A 14,329-nucleotide genomic window follows, 5' to 3' on the forward strand; every position below is an offset into this window, starting at 1 on the left:
CCAACTAACCCCTAGTGCCAAGGATCATGGGCACCAGCACAACCGAGCCAGGGGTACCCACCATTGCCAAGGCTACCTGGATGACAGTACACTGCTACCCCCTTCTCGCTTAACTCCTCACCTTTGTCCCAAAATGGAAAATGCCAAGCCCTTCCCACACCCTGCTCTCCCGTTGGGACTCCCTGATAGTCAAAAAAGAGCCACCTCTGTCAGGTTGGGAGGGCGGGAGGGTGAGAGCTTGGAGGAACATGCACCATCCCTCAAACACTCAGGACAGCAATGACTGGAACACTACATTCTGTGCCTTCCCTTCCCTCCTATGTACTCTACGAATGGTACGTTCTGTCTGTATAGTGTGCAAGAAACAATATTTTTCACTGTATCCCAATACATCTGACAATAATAAATCACACCCAGTCAATTGCGATATCAGATTTAGGGTCAGGGTCTGGGTGATCTAACACTGACCACATTCGGACTCTCACTACAGATGCACCACAGAAAGTATTCTTTCTGGTTATATGACAGCTTGGTATGGCTCCTGCTCTGCCCAAGACTGCAAGAAACTACAAAAGGTCGTGAATGCAACCCAGTTCATCCATTGGCTCTGTCTACACTTCCTGCTGCCTCGGCAAAGCAGCCAGCATAATCAAGGACCCCCACGCATCCCAGACATTCTCTCTTCCACCTGCTAGCGTCAGGAAAAAGATACAAAAGTCTGAGGTCATGTACCAACTGACTCAAGAACAGCTTCTTCCCTGCTGCCATCAGACTTTTGAATGGACCTACCTCACATTAAGTTGATCTTTCTCAACACCCTAACTATGACTGTAACTCTACATTCTGCACACTCTCCTTTCCTTCTCCCCTACATACTTGATAAACGGTATGCTTTGTCTGTATAGGCACAGGAAACAATACTTTCCACTGTACCCCAACGCACGTGACAGTAATAAATCAGTCAGATTGGGGAGATAGGTCAGGTCGAGTGCAAACCCCTCGGATGACGACATCAGACGAGGGGCAAGTTTCCTTTTCTCAGAAGTTGGGAGGTGTGTGGAATTTTCTTCCCCAGAGGGCAGTGGAGATGGGGGTTACAGATGGAGATGGGTAGATTCTCAATAAATAAGGAAATAAGGTAGTCAAGAGTTTTGGGGATAGGCCGGAGAGTGGAGCCTCGATCTGATCAACCATGATGCTATCAAATGGTACAGCAGGCCCATGGGGCCGAATGGCCTACCCCTGCTCCATTTACATACCCATGTTTGCATGGGAAATACTGATGCACATATACTGAGGCACACTGACAGGCCTGAGAGATATCCCCCAGTCACTGGCTGGGAGCCTGTGACACTGGGCCTGGGAACCTCCTGGACAACACGGTCGGACGGACCCGTGCTGGACGTGCTCGGAATGCAAAGTCGGCAATGAAAACCTACCGCCAGTCCGGTGTGATAACTGGTTCCACAAGCAATAATTAGTAAGCGCCTGCACCTTCGGATTTCCTTAATTGAATCCTTTAATCCACCAAGGATCACTGAGAGACAAGAGAGAGGCACACGTTACCGAATTAAAGCCTGACCAATCATACTGGCCAACATCGTGTGGCATCATGAGAAGGCAATCAAGATATCCCCGTGGATCCCTCTTTCAGCGGTTCAGGACTGCACTCTTCCTACACATCAGCAACAATGATTAACCCAACCTCACCATCATGTGTCTTCTTAGTGGTAATGCTACCGGATTAATAATTCCCAGCCCAATGCTCTGGGGACGTGGGTTCAAATCCCGTGACAGCTGGGGTAGTTTAAATTCAACTAATCATTTGTGAGCACAGGACTATCATTGGAAAAATCCATCCGGCTCACAATCACCCCTTCAGGGAGGGAAACCTGCCATCCTTACCTGATCTGGCCTACATGTGACACCAGAGCCACAGCAATGCGGTTGAAACGGCTGAACGTACGGTTCCACGGTAGTTAGCACTGCTGCCTCAAAGCCAGGGACCTGGGTTCGATTCCCGGTTTGGGTCACTGTCTGTGCGGAGTTTGCACGCTTTCCCCATGTCTGCGTGGGTTTCCTCCAGGTCTCCCACAGTCCACATCAAATCCTCTTTTTTAAGGTTTATTTATTTAGTGTCACAAGTAAGCTCACATTAACGCTGCAACAAAGACAGTGACCCTAGCTGGGAATCGAACCCGGGTCCCCGGAGCTGTGCAGCAGCAGCGCCCACCACTGTGCCTCTACCTAGCTGTGGGGCCCAGTTTAAACAATTCTTAAAGGGGCAGGCACCTTACTTAATTCACCCACCTCAGCATTCCTTCCTCATGCTCGTGGCTTGGAGATTCTGTCCCAATCCCGGAACTGTCAACACTGCACTCCCAAATAAGCCGAGAATAGCAGACAGCGAGCTGCAAGGTATTGACTCTTACCCGTGTTATTCTCAAAGTTGACCCTTCCTCTCATGGTGTTTACCACAGATTCTGGCTGTTCAAAGATTTCCTTCTGCATAAAGGAACTGTAGCTTCCTGCAACAAAACAAAAGGTCAGGCAGAATAATCACATGAAAACATACCTAATGAGAAAGGTCAGAAGATTCTGTGTAGAAGGATTACAAAGTCTCAAGGCTATGCTTGGAATAATTTATCAAACTCCTGCATCAGGCCCATGTTTAACATTTGTAATTCAGTCTGAATCCCCCGTCCAAACATGCGCATTCTTAAGATTTTCATTCGATTTATTATTGCCGCATGTATTAACATACAGTGAAAAGTATTGTTTCTTGCGCGCTATATGGACAAAGCATACCGTTCATAGAGAAGGAGAGGGTGCAGAATGTAGTGTTACTGTCATAGCTAGGGTGTAGAGAAAGATCAACTTAATGCAAGGTAGGTCCATTCAAAAGGCTGATGGCAGCAGGGAAGAAGCTGTTCTTGAGTCGGTTGGTACGTGACCTCAGACTTTTGTATCTTTTTCCTGAAGGAAGAAGGTGGAAGAGAGAATGACCAGGGTACATGGGGTCCTTAATTATGCTGGCTGTTTTTCCAAGGCAGCGGGAAGTGTAGACAGACTCAATGGATGGGAGGCTGGTTTGCGTGATGGATTGGGCTACATTCACGACCTTTAGTAGTTTCTTGTGGTCTTGGGCAGAGCAGGAGCCCATACCAAGCTGTGATACAACCCAAAAGAATGTTTTCTATGGTGCATCTGTAGAAATTGGTGAGAGCTGTCACTGACATGCCAAATTTCCTGAGTCTTCTGAGAAAGTGGGGGCATTGTAGACTTTAACTACAACGTTGGCATGGGGGGGACCAGGACAGATTGATGGTGATCTGGTCACATGCTCTCGACCAATTCTACTTCACCTCCATTGATGTGGATAGGGCACCCTCTTGCCACTCTCTCTTTTGAGGATCTATTTACAACAGGTTCAGCTTCAATGCCTACGGTAGCCCACTGACTCTAGTGGAGAATTCAGAACTCGAAAGAGGTCACAAACTCAAATTTCACCATGCCGAGAGATGAAGGTCGTCAGGAGCCAATAAACGAGAATGATGACCAGGAAAAAGCGTCCAAAATCAATTATGAGATCAACGTTGAGGTTCCAATCAGACCAGCCATGGCTCGAGGGGCCAAGTGGCCTACTCCTAATTCGTATGTTCAGGAAAGAATTCTGCCATTTCTGATTCAGTCCAATCCCTACCAGACTCCAGCCTCCCACTAGCTCCCAATGGGCAAGCAGGGAAGGGAAGAAAGGATTAGAGAAAGGACTCGTATCCCTGAAGGTGGCAGGGCAGGCAGGTAAGGTGGTTAAGGCGGCACAGAAACCACACAATGCAGAAGGGGGCCATTCGGTTCATCAAGTCTGCACTGATGCAATCCCACCCAGAGGCTGGGGGGAGACCGGAACTCACTGCCTGAAAGGGTGGTGGACTCCGAAATTATCGTAACGTTTAAGAAACATCCAGATATTCAATGTGCTGCTGTTCGAGAGCTGTGAGCCAAGCGCTGGAAAATGGGATGAGTGTAGTCACATCTCTGTTGACTGGCTTTGATGTGATGGGCCAAATGGCCTCTTTCTGTGCTGTCAAAGTCTTTGAATCTATGCATTTATGTAGCATCTCTCATGACCTTCGGATGCTGTGACAGAGCTTTACAGCCAGTGAAGGTGCTTTCTGAAGTGTGGTTACTGTCATAAAGTTGGGGAACCCTGCAGCCCATTTCTGCACAGCAAGATCCCACAAACAGCAAGCATGTCAGTGATATTGACTGAGGGATAAATGTCAGCTTCTATTAACATATAGGCTTACATTAACACCGCAGTGAAGTTACTATGAAAATCCCCTAGTTGCTTGTTTGGGTACACTGAGGGAGAATTTAGCATGACCTAACCAGCACGTCTTTCAGACTGTGGGAGGAAACCCACGCAGACATGGGGAGAAATACAGACTCTGCACAGACAGTGACACAAGCCGGGAATCGGACCTCTGGTGCTGTGAGACAGCAGTGCTAACCACTGTGCCATCAATAACCAGGCAAGAAACAATATTTTCACTTTACCCCAAGGCGTGACAAGTTATAAATCAAATAGGTTAGGTGGATTGGCCATGCTACATTGCTCCTTAGTGTCCCAGGATATGTAGGTCAGGTGGTGGTACACCTCAACCAGTAGTTACTTATTTCTAAACATTTCTATAGACCCAGTAACTTCTTAATTGGTACGTTGATTTAATTAGACCCTTGAACAATAAACAAGTTAAAAGTTATAGATAGCAGGAAGGGAAGTGGAGTTAAGGCCATGATCCTATCAAACAGAAAAGGAGACTTGAGAGGCTGATTGGCATATCCCTGCCCCTAGTTCATCACGAGGGTTACTGAAGCTGTCCCTTTGGTAAATTGCTTCGGGACTCCTTGAAACAGCTGGCATGGGGAAATGGAAACACTCCCCCCACCATCGGCTGGAGAGGATACTCCTCTCAAGTGAGGCCGGGCATCTGGTGAGGTATGTAGCCAGCAGACGGGGTGGCGAAGGAGCATCGATCATCAGTAGGTGGGATTTTCCGGCTGTGTTCACCCCCAGACCGGAAAATCCCACCCGAGTTCAATGGTCTTCCGCCCAGCCGGCCACGTTTCCCGTGGTGGGCAGGATGGGAAAATTCTGCTCAGAAGTGTCAACTCCCATCTCAGCAAATTCTGCCCCCACCCCAACCCACCACCCCTTTACCTTTCATCATCTGCTGCAGCTCCATTTGCAGGGTCTGGATACCACGCGCCGGGCAGTCACTGGCTGTACGTTCAACCCGGTGAATGGATAGGCAGCCCATGTCCACCGCTGCCACATCATCATCTTCCAGGAAGATCACTTGGTTGGTGTGTTCGATGAGGGCACTGGGAAATAAATCAAACCACAGCCTGTCAACCTGCTCACACACGAACAAACCCATGGATAAACATTGCTCCGAAAAGGAGAATCCAGACTGAGAAAATCCCATCCACCTAGCATTGAACAGCAACACAATCTACTCATAAACAAGCTAAAAAAAACCCCCCCAGTAACTTCTGCCTCTCAGCCCACAAAATGTCTCAATTCTGCATCTGTTTCTCTTTCTGCAGAATTCCCTCTTGCTGACCCTCCCAACATTCAGGATCCAGGACTGACAACTGGTTAAACTAAAATCATTTTATGAAGAAAAATGTAGAAATCAGCAATTTTCACCCCTAATCGTCCTTTATTAATTATCACTGCTGCTGTTACATTTTGGCTTGTAGGGCCTCCAGTATCAGCTTAAAGTCTCCATGAATTGAAAATCAATCTCCGGGCAGCACAGCGGTTAGCACTGCTGCCCCACGGCGTCAAGGACTCAGGTTCAATTCCGGCCTCTGCTTGGAGTTTACATGTTCTCCCCGTGTCTGCATATGTTTCCTCTGGGTCTCCAGTTTCCTCCCACGGTCCAAAGATGTGCAGGTTAGATGGATTGGCTGTGTGAAATTGCCCCTTTAGTGTCCAACGATGTGCAGGTTAGGATTGGCCATCGTAAATGGAGTTACAGATAGGGCAGGGGAGAGGGCTTTGGTGGGATGCTCTGTCAGAGAATTGGTGCAGACTCAATGGGCTGAATGGCCCTCTTCTAAACTGTATGGATTCCATGACACTGCTGTGTGCAGCCCTGGAGAAAAAGCATCAGACATCTAAAAAAAAAACTGAGGTTACTTTTTATTACTTTCCCTGAACATTTCTCTTCATCAGATATAATGTAGCAGTGGTCTAGAATGTTTGGGCCTCTGGTGGAACAAGAGACACGTTAGTAGTATCTTGGTGGGACACTCGAGTTTGACCTGATTGAAGATCGAGGTCCCCGGCCACGGTAAACCTCGGGATGTTTTGTCTCAAAGCTATTTGTGGTGGGGTATATTTCGTCTACACTCTGGCGCCTGTTCGGGCGCACTGAGGGAGAATTTAGCATGGCCAATGCACCTAACCAGCACGGCTTTCGGACAGTGTGAGGAAATTGGAGCGCCCGGCAGAAACCCACACAGACACGGGGAGAACGTGTAAATTCTGCACAGACAGTGACCCAAGCCTGGGTTTGAACCCCAGTCCCTGGCACTGAGAAGCAGCAGTGCTAACCACTGTGCCACCCTAAGAGCAACAGCACAAGAGACCCACAAAGGGGGAAATCTTACCAAGACATGTTTTGGCATCCCATTTAACAGTCACTTATCTTGGAAACATGCCTTGCTCACAAGTCTCCATCTAGTCAGCACCAGTTTAAACCAAAACAATATATTTCAGAAGATTTACCTGGCATCTGACGCAAAGTAGTATTCCACCGACTTCTCTTCCCCAACTGGGTACAAAGAGGTACCATCAGTGCGAGAGACTGGGCAGTTTGCCTTCACTCCTTTACCTGGCAAAACCATTCAGATAATTAACCATCGAAACTCATGGGAGGGTTACCTGGTTGCCCTTCAGCGTATGAAAGGTTTAGAAATTGAACACAAATCTAATACAGCCAAAGCATCCCTTGAGAAATTCATAGTTTCACTCTCACATACACACACGCAAAGACTTGGAGATGCCGGCATTGGACTGGGGTGGACACAGTAAGGAGTCTCACAACACCAGGTTAAAGTCCAACAGCTTTATTTGGAAACACGTGCTTTCAGAGCACTGCTCCTTCATCAGGTGAAAGCTTGGGATTCTATGTAAACCTGTTGGACTTTAACCTGGTGTTGTGGGACTTCCTACAAACACCTTGAGAACAGGAGTTTCCAACAGAAGACAAACCGATTGGATTGCACCTCTTTTTAATGAGAAAATAACACGCTGTTTTGCTTCTAAAGAATTACTCAGACAGAGAACTCTGACAGTAAAACAGACACTGGTCACGTTATTCAAACGCAACAGATTTTCTTTACAGTGCAAACTCGGATAAACAAATCAGCCAGATTTTGCAGGAACATCTTGGAGCTGATAGTTCTCCTGATATCTGAGGCAAACGTATAAACTATGCTTTATACTTTTGACTATTAATTATAAAATCAGTTTGTTATTTCTTTGAATATCCAATTCTCACTCTCTAAATGGATTTGACTTTGCACCTAACATCTCCATCTGTCACAGCTTACAGCTTCTCTGCTGTTTGACCTTTCACACACTTTATCCTCTCTGTGGACTGCCATTAGCAGTCTTTTCCCCTGGTTTCTATGGTTATGACTCATCTTTCATTCCCTCACCCTGCAGTATAAATATCTCCCACTTTCTGTGCCTTTTAGCTTTGACAAAGGGTCATCTCGACTCGAAACGTCAACTCTTTTCTCTTCTTACAGATGCTGCCAGACCTGCTGAGATTTTCCAGCGTTTTCTCTTTTGAGTTTTGCTCATATTTAGATTAATTAGTTTATCTTGCTCTAATATTCAAAAGATTACTGCACCCAAGATGTAAGCTCAGGGTAAACTATTATAAAGTAGCCATAGCAGATGCACCATAGAAAGCATCCTTTCCAGATGTATCACAGCTTGGTATGGGCTCCTGCTCTGACCAAGACCACAAGAAACTACAAAGGGTCAGAAATGCAGCCCAGTCCATCACGCAAACCACTCTCCCACCCATTGACTCCATCTACACTTCCTGCTGCCTCAGAAAAGCAGCCAGCATAACTCCTCAATTCCACGGTGGCATAGTGGTTAGCACTGCTCCCTCACAGCGTCAGGGACCCAGGTTCGATTCCCGGCTTGGATCACTGTGCGCGTTGGAGTTTGCAGGTTCTTCCCATGTCTGCATGGGTTTCCTCTGGGTGCTCCAGTTTCCTCCCATAGTCTGAAAGACGTGCTGGTTAGGAGAACTGGCCATGCTAAATTCTTGCTCATTGTAGCCGAACAGGCGCCAGAGTGTGGCGATTAGGCGATTTTCACAGTAACTTCATTGCAGTGATAATGTAAGCCTACTTGTGACACCAATAAATTAACTTATATAATCAAGGACCCCACGCACCCGGGGCATTTTTCCATCGGGAAAAAGACACGAAAGTCTGAGGTCACGTACCAACGAACTCAAGAACAGCTTCTTCCCTGCTGCCAACAGACTTTTGAAAGGACCTACCTCAGTTGATCTTTCTCTACAACCTAGCTATGACTGTAACACTACACGCTGCACTCTCTCCTTTCCTTCTCTATGAACGGTATGCTTTGTCTGTATAGCACACAAGAAACAATACTTTTCACTGTATACTAATACATGTGACAATAATAAATCAAATCAAAACAAACCATTAAAAAAGATGATAGTCTTCGTCTGTAAATCTCATGGACCCTAACCTTCACCAATCCTCAAATATAAGATTCTAAGTTCTGAGGGAGGTTACTCTCTAATAGAAGAGATATTTAGAATCCTACAGTGCAGGAGGCAGCCATTCAGCCCAACGAGTCTGCACCGATCACAATCCCACCCAAGCCCTACCCCCACAACCCCTTGCACTTAGCCTAGCTAGTTCCCCCTGACACCAAGGGGCAATTTAGCACGGCCAATCCACCTAACCCACACATCTTTGGGAGGAAATTGGAGCACCCGGAGGAAATGCATGCAGACACGGGGAGAACATGCAGACTCCACATAGGAAATTTGGGAATCAGACCCAGGTCCCTGGGACTGTGAGGCAGCACTGCCCTAACCACTGTGATAAGATACTGTGCATGTTTTATGCTGAGACATCTCTGTTTAGTCTGAAGACAGGATATTTTATCTTAAGGCTACATCAATAGCTAGCATAGTCCATTTAAGATAAAGGCAAAATACCGTGGATCCTGGAATCTAAATCAAAAACAGAAAATGTTGGAAAAACTGAGCAGACTTGGCAGCGTCTATGGAGAGAGAATAGAGCCAACATTTCAAGTCTGGATGACATCCTAGCTCAAAATATTGGCTCTATTCTCTCTTCACAGATATTGTCAGACCTCGAGTTTCTCCAAAATTTTCTACAGTTGATTTAAGCTCTTAGGAAGATGTAAAATTCATTTGCGTTGAGGACAATAATTGCAATTGAGTAAATATACCTTGACAGGGGAGGGTGGTAATGATAGCAGAACCCAAACACCTCCACCCACTCACTGGAAGATTGACAGAAACCGGGGGGCATGTTCAAGTTCGAGGTGAATCTCAAACTGACACTTAAAACCAAAATCACCCAGCTTTTACTTTCTTATTGAGCTCACCCATGTGCATTTGATTTGCATTGTAATTAGGTTCACTGCAAGGTGTTCTCATCTTTACAAGCCATTCCCTTCCTCCAGGGGATTAAAACTTGTTAAGATCCGTTTGGATTCAACTGACACCTGTGGCCCAACAAGTGCTGACTACATTAAAGCGAGTCAATGAAGAAGAATAGAATTGCTTTAGGTACCAACCGTCTCAGGTGGAACATTAACCCCTCTGCCCTTAGCTCTGTTGTTACTTACACGTACGATACAGAACTGGTATGTGGTCAGTAGAGAGTTTGTGATTGCTCCTTACACCAATCATCAGAGGACTTCCCCGTCTAAATTGAAAAAAAACATACAGTTTTTCGACTATCGACATATTTGTAAGGTGCAGGGCATTGCATCGCATCATCATCGAGGCGTCTCATAAGAACAAGGCCCCTTCAGCCTGCTCTACCGTTCAATTCGATCATGGCCGATCTCCTCATAGAAGAGCAAAGAACAGGACAGCACAGGAACAGGCCCTTTGGCCCACCAAACCTGCACCGATCACGTTGTCCTATCTAGGCCAACTGCCTGGATCCCTCTATTCCCCATCTGTTCATGTGTCTATCCAGATAAATCTTCCATGTCGATAATGTATCTGCCTCACTTGGCAGTGCATTCCAGCCCCCATCCTCTGCATAAAAAGATTCCCCTGCACATCTCCACTGAACCTCCCCGCCTTACAGTTGTCATTTCTGCCCTGGGAAAAAGCTTCCAACTGTTCACCTTATCCACGTTCCTCATAATTTTATAAACTGCTAATCGGCCTCTTCTCCACCTTCCTGCCCGTTCCCCATAACCCTTCACACTAATTAAAAACCGATCGACATTTCACAGCCAATGATGTATGCCGATGAACTTCCACATCCACCTGAGTGAGTACACTGGGTGTTGGCTTCACATCTTGTTTGGAAGGTGACTGCACAAGCAGTCTCTCAGCATTGCAATGAAGAATCAGTCCAAACATTGTACCCAAGTCTCCGCACTGGGAATTTGACGTCACAAACTTCTGACTTACAGGTAAGCGTATTGAAGGTGCATTGCATTTTGTTTCCAAAAGGGACATTTAACAAGTCATTTATAAACATTAGCTTTGAGGGAATCTACTCATGTCCACTTGGGACAGTCTAAATGCTAAAATTCCAGGGCTTGAAGGACAATCTCGATGTTAATATTCACAGTTTGGTCTGTCTCACCAACTTTTACAGATGCACCATAGAAAGCATTCTTTCTGGTTGTATCACAGCTTGGTATGGGCTCCTGCTCTGCCCAAGACCGCAAGAAACTACAAAAGGGTTGTGAACGTAGCTCAATTATCACGCAAACCAGCCTCCCATCCAATGACTCCATCTACCCTTCCCACTGCCACAGAAAAGCAGCCAACATAATTAAGGACCCCATGCACCCCAGACATTCTCTCTTAAGGATACAAAATTCTGAGGTCACATACCAATCGTCTAAAGAACAGCTTCTTTCCTGCTGCCCTCGGACTTTTGAATGGACCTACCTCATGTTAAGTTGATCTTTCTGTGCACCCTAGTTATGATTGTAACACTATATTCTGCACTGTTTCCTTTCCTTCTCCCCTCTGTACTCTACGGATGGTATGCTTTGTCTCTATAGCACACAAGAAACAATACTTTTCACTGTATCCCAGGGTAGAGGGCCTAAGTGGGACTGCTGTCGGTGCAGACTTGATGGGCTGAATGGCCTCCTCCTGTACTGTAGGGTTTCTATGGATGTGACAATAATAAATCAAATAAAGTATGTGATTCTAAACTGTAAGCACATCTGCTTACAGATTGGGGGGGGGGGGGGGGTGCAAGGATTTACTATTAGTAATCATAGAATCATACAGTGCAGAAGAGGCCCTTCAGCCCATCGAGTCTGCACTGATACATTAGAAACACCTGAACTCCCACTTAATCCATTTGCCAGCATTTGGGCCCATAGCCCTGAAAGTTATGGTATGCCAAGCACTCATCCAGGCCACTTTTTAAAGGACGTGAGACATCCCGCCTCTAGCGCCCTCCCAGACAGCGCATTCCAGACCCTCACCACCCTCAGGGTAAAGAAAGTTTTTCGTCACATCCCCCCTAAACCTGTGATTCCTCACCATGAACCTATGTCCCCTTGTGACTGACCTCTCAACTAAGGGTCAGTTCCTTATCCACTCTGTCCATGCCCGTCAATCTTGTACATCTCGATCAGGTCGCCCCTCAGTCTTCTCTGCTCCAACAAAAACAACCCAAGCCTATCCAACCTCTCTTCACAACTTAAACGTTCCATCCCAGCAAGCATTTTGGTGAATCTCCCCTGTGCTCCCTCCAATACAATTAGTACTACTTCGAGGTGCCTGAGTGGCCCTACTCCTGAGCCCTTCCCTCAATAGTATTATTGATTGATATTATTGATTTATCATCGCCACATGTATTTACAGTGAAAAGTATTGGTTTTTGTATGTTATGCAGGCAATGCATACAATTCATAGAGAAAGAAAGGAGAGGGTGCAGAATGTAATGTTACAGTCATAGCTAGGGTGCAGAGAAAGATCAACTTAATGCGAGGCAAGTCCATTCAAAAGTCTGATGATAGCAGGAAAGAAGCTGTTCTTGAGTTGGTTGGTACATGACCTCAGACTTTTGTGTCTTTTTCCCTATGGAAGAAGGTGGAAGAGAGAATGTCCGGGGTGCATGAAGATCATGGCTGATCTGAAATGGATCAGTTCCACTTTCCTGCTTTCTCCCCATAACCCTTAATTCCCTTGTCCATCAAAAACCTATCTACCCGTGACTTAAATATATTTAGCGAGGCAGCCTCCACCACTTCAATGGGCAGAGAATTCCAGAGATTCAACGCCCTTTGAGTGAAGAAGTTCCTCCTCAACTCTGATCTAAACCGGCCCCCCCCTCCCCCCCCCACCTTATCTTGAAGCTGTGCCCTCTAGTCCTGTTGTCCTTTCTAAGCGGGAAGAATCTCTCTACCTCTACCCTATCCATCCCCTTCATTGTCTTATATGTCTCTATAAGATTCCCCCCTCATCCTTCTAAACTCCAACAAGTACAGACCCAGACCCGTGTGCAGAGCAGGAGCCACCAAGCTGTGATACAACCAGAAAGAATGCTTTCTATGGTGCATCTTTAAAAGTTGGAGAGAGTTGTAGCAGACATACCAAGTTTCCTTAGTCTTCTGAGAAAGTAGAGGCCTTCTTAACTATAATGCTGGCATGGGGCTGGGGGGGGAAGGAGAGAGAATCAGGACAGCTTGTTGCGGATTTGGACATCCAAGAACTTGAAGCCCTCCCACCCTTTCTACTTTGTCCTCATTGATGTAGACAAGGGCATGTTCTCCACTCCTGAAGTTGATGACAATCTCTTTCGATTTGTTGACATTGAAGGAGAGGTTATTGTCGCCGCTCCAGTTCACCAGATTCTCTATCTCATTCCTGTACTCCGGCTCGTCATTGTTTGCGATCTGACCCACTACACTGGTGCCGTCAGCAAACACAAATATCGAGTTGGAGGGGAATTTGCTGTTGGGGTTAGAGTTGGAGGATTTTGATTCAATAATGGTCTGTGGGGGGTACCTACATCAGATAGTCCTCAGTCGTTCAAGGCTGAAGTTCACCACCGATTCCTTCCAGAACAATTATTGATGAACGATAAGAACCAGCCTCACCAGCAAGGCCCACAGTCCAAGAATGAGTTGAAAGCTTTCAAGAAACAATAAAATTATACCTCACGCCATCATAAAAAAAGTGAATAATTTCACAACAAGTAACAAAAATTGGAAGGGAAATATCCCAGAATCTAAGGAAGCTCTGAGTTAAATCGAAAACCAAGTCCTACGGCATGAAGGGTTTTTTTTCTGGAAATAAATCCCAGACTGAGGGATTGTTGGGATGGTTTTCGAAAAGACTAAAAGCCGAACAAAATTACTAAAATAATTTTAAGGCCTTTGGCTGCTTCCTGAGAATGCTCCAGTAACTGAGAGGCGCCTTTCAGTAAACCTTGCAAGGCCTCACTTGGCTTTTGGGACATCAGTTTATCTTGCTCATACCTACACAACACAAACATACACAGCAACCACAAGGGTAAACACAGAGTGGCGGCTTATGTAGAGATACACAGGGGGCAGACTCTGCTCAGTTCCTGTTGATTTGCCAACAGATACATACTTGTATTTTGGCAAGAAAGGCCACCATTGAGTAAAATCCAGATATTCAAGAATGGGCTGGGAAGTCAACTTCCTCTGAAATCTGAACGTGCGCAATGAGCTGGCTCGCTATCCTGCTCAGGCCCACTCGCAAATAAATTCCCTGCATTCTCACTGCCATAAGCCCAGAAAAAGCACAAAGAGAGGCACAAATGAGGGATGGGGACCAGTCCAAAGACGTGTGGGTGGATTGGCCATGCTGAATTGCCTTTTAGTGTCCAAAGGTGTGTAGGTTAGGGGGGGATTAGCTATGCTAAATTGCCCCTTATTGTCCAAAAATGTGTAGGTTGGGGGGGATTAGCCATGCTAAGTTGCCCCTTATTGTCCAAAGATGTGTAGGTTAGCGGGGAGTAGCCATGCTAAACTGCGCCC

At 46.2% G+C, this 14,329-nt stretch overlaps 1 protein-coding gene across 1 annotated transcript in view; it reads right to left on the reverse strand.

Annotated features, from left to right (window-relative positions):
• LOC145360363 (glutamine--fructose-6-phosphate aminotransferase [isomerizing] 1-like) overlaps window positions 1–14,329 on the reverse strand; it is a 61,910-nt gene that overhangs the window by 28,316 nt on the left and 19,265 nt on the right. The window contains exons 8-12 of the mRNA XM_080215536.1: window positions 9,956–10,035; window positions 6,803–6,908; window positions 5,225–5,388; window positions 2,433–2,528; window positions 1,440–1,537 (exon numbers count right to left, since the gene is read on the reverse strand). Coding sequence (XP_080071662.1) covers window positions 1,440–1,537; window positions 2,433–2,528; window positions 5,225–5,388; window positions 6,803–6,908; window positions 9,956–10,035 — 544 coding nt within the window. The remainder of the gene's footprint in view (window positions 1–1,439; window positions 1,538–2,432; window positions 2,529–5,224; window positions 5,389–6,802; window positions 6,909–9,955; window positions 10,036–14,329) is intronic.

Source organism: Carcharhinus amblyrhynchos, chromosome 31 (genome assembly GCF_965287045.1).
Source record: "Carcharhinus amblyrhynchos chromosome 31, sCarAmb.v2.hapA, whole genome shotgun sequence".
NCBI lineage: Eukaryota > Metazoa > Chordata > Chondrichthyes > Carcharhiniformes > Carcharhinidae > Carcharhinus > Carcharhinus amblyrhynchos.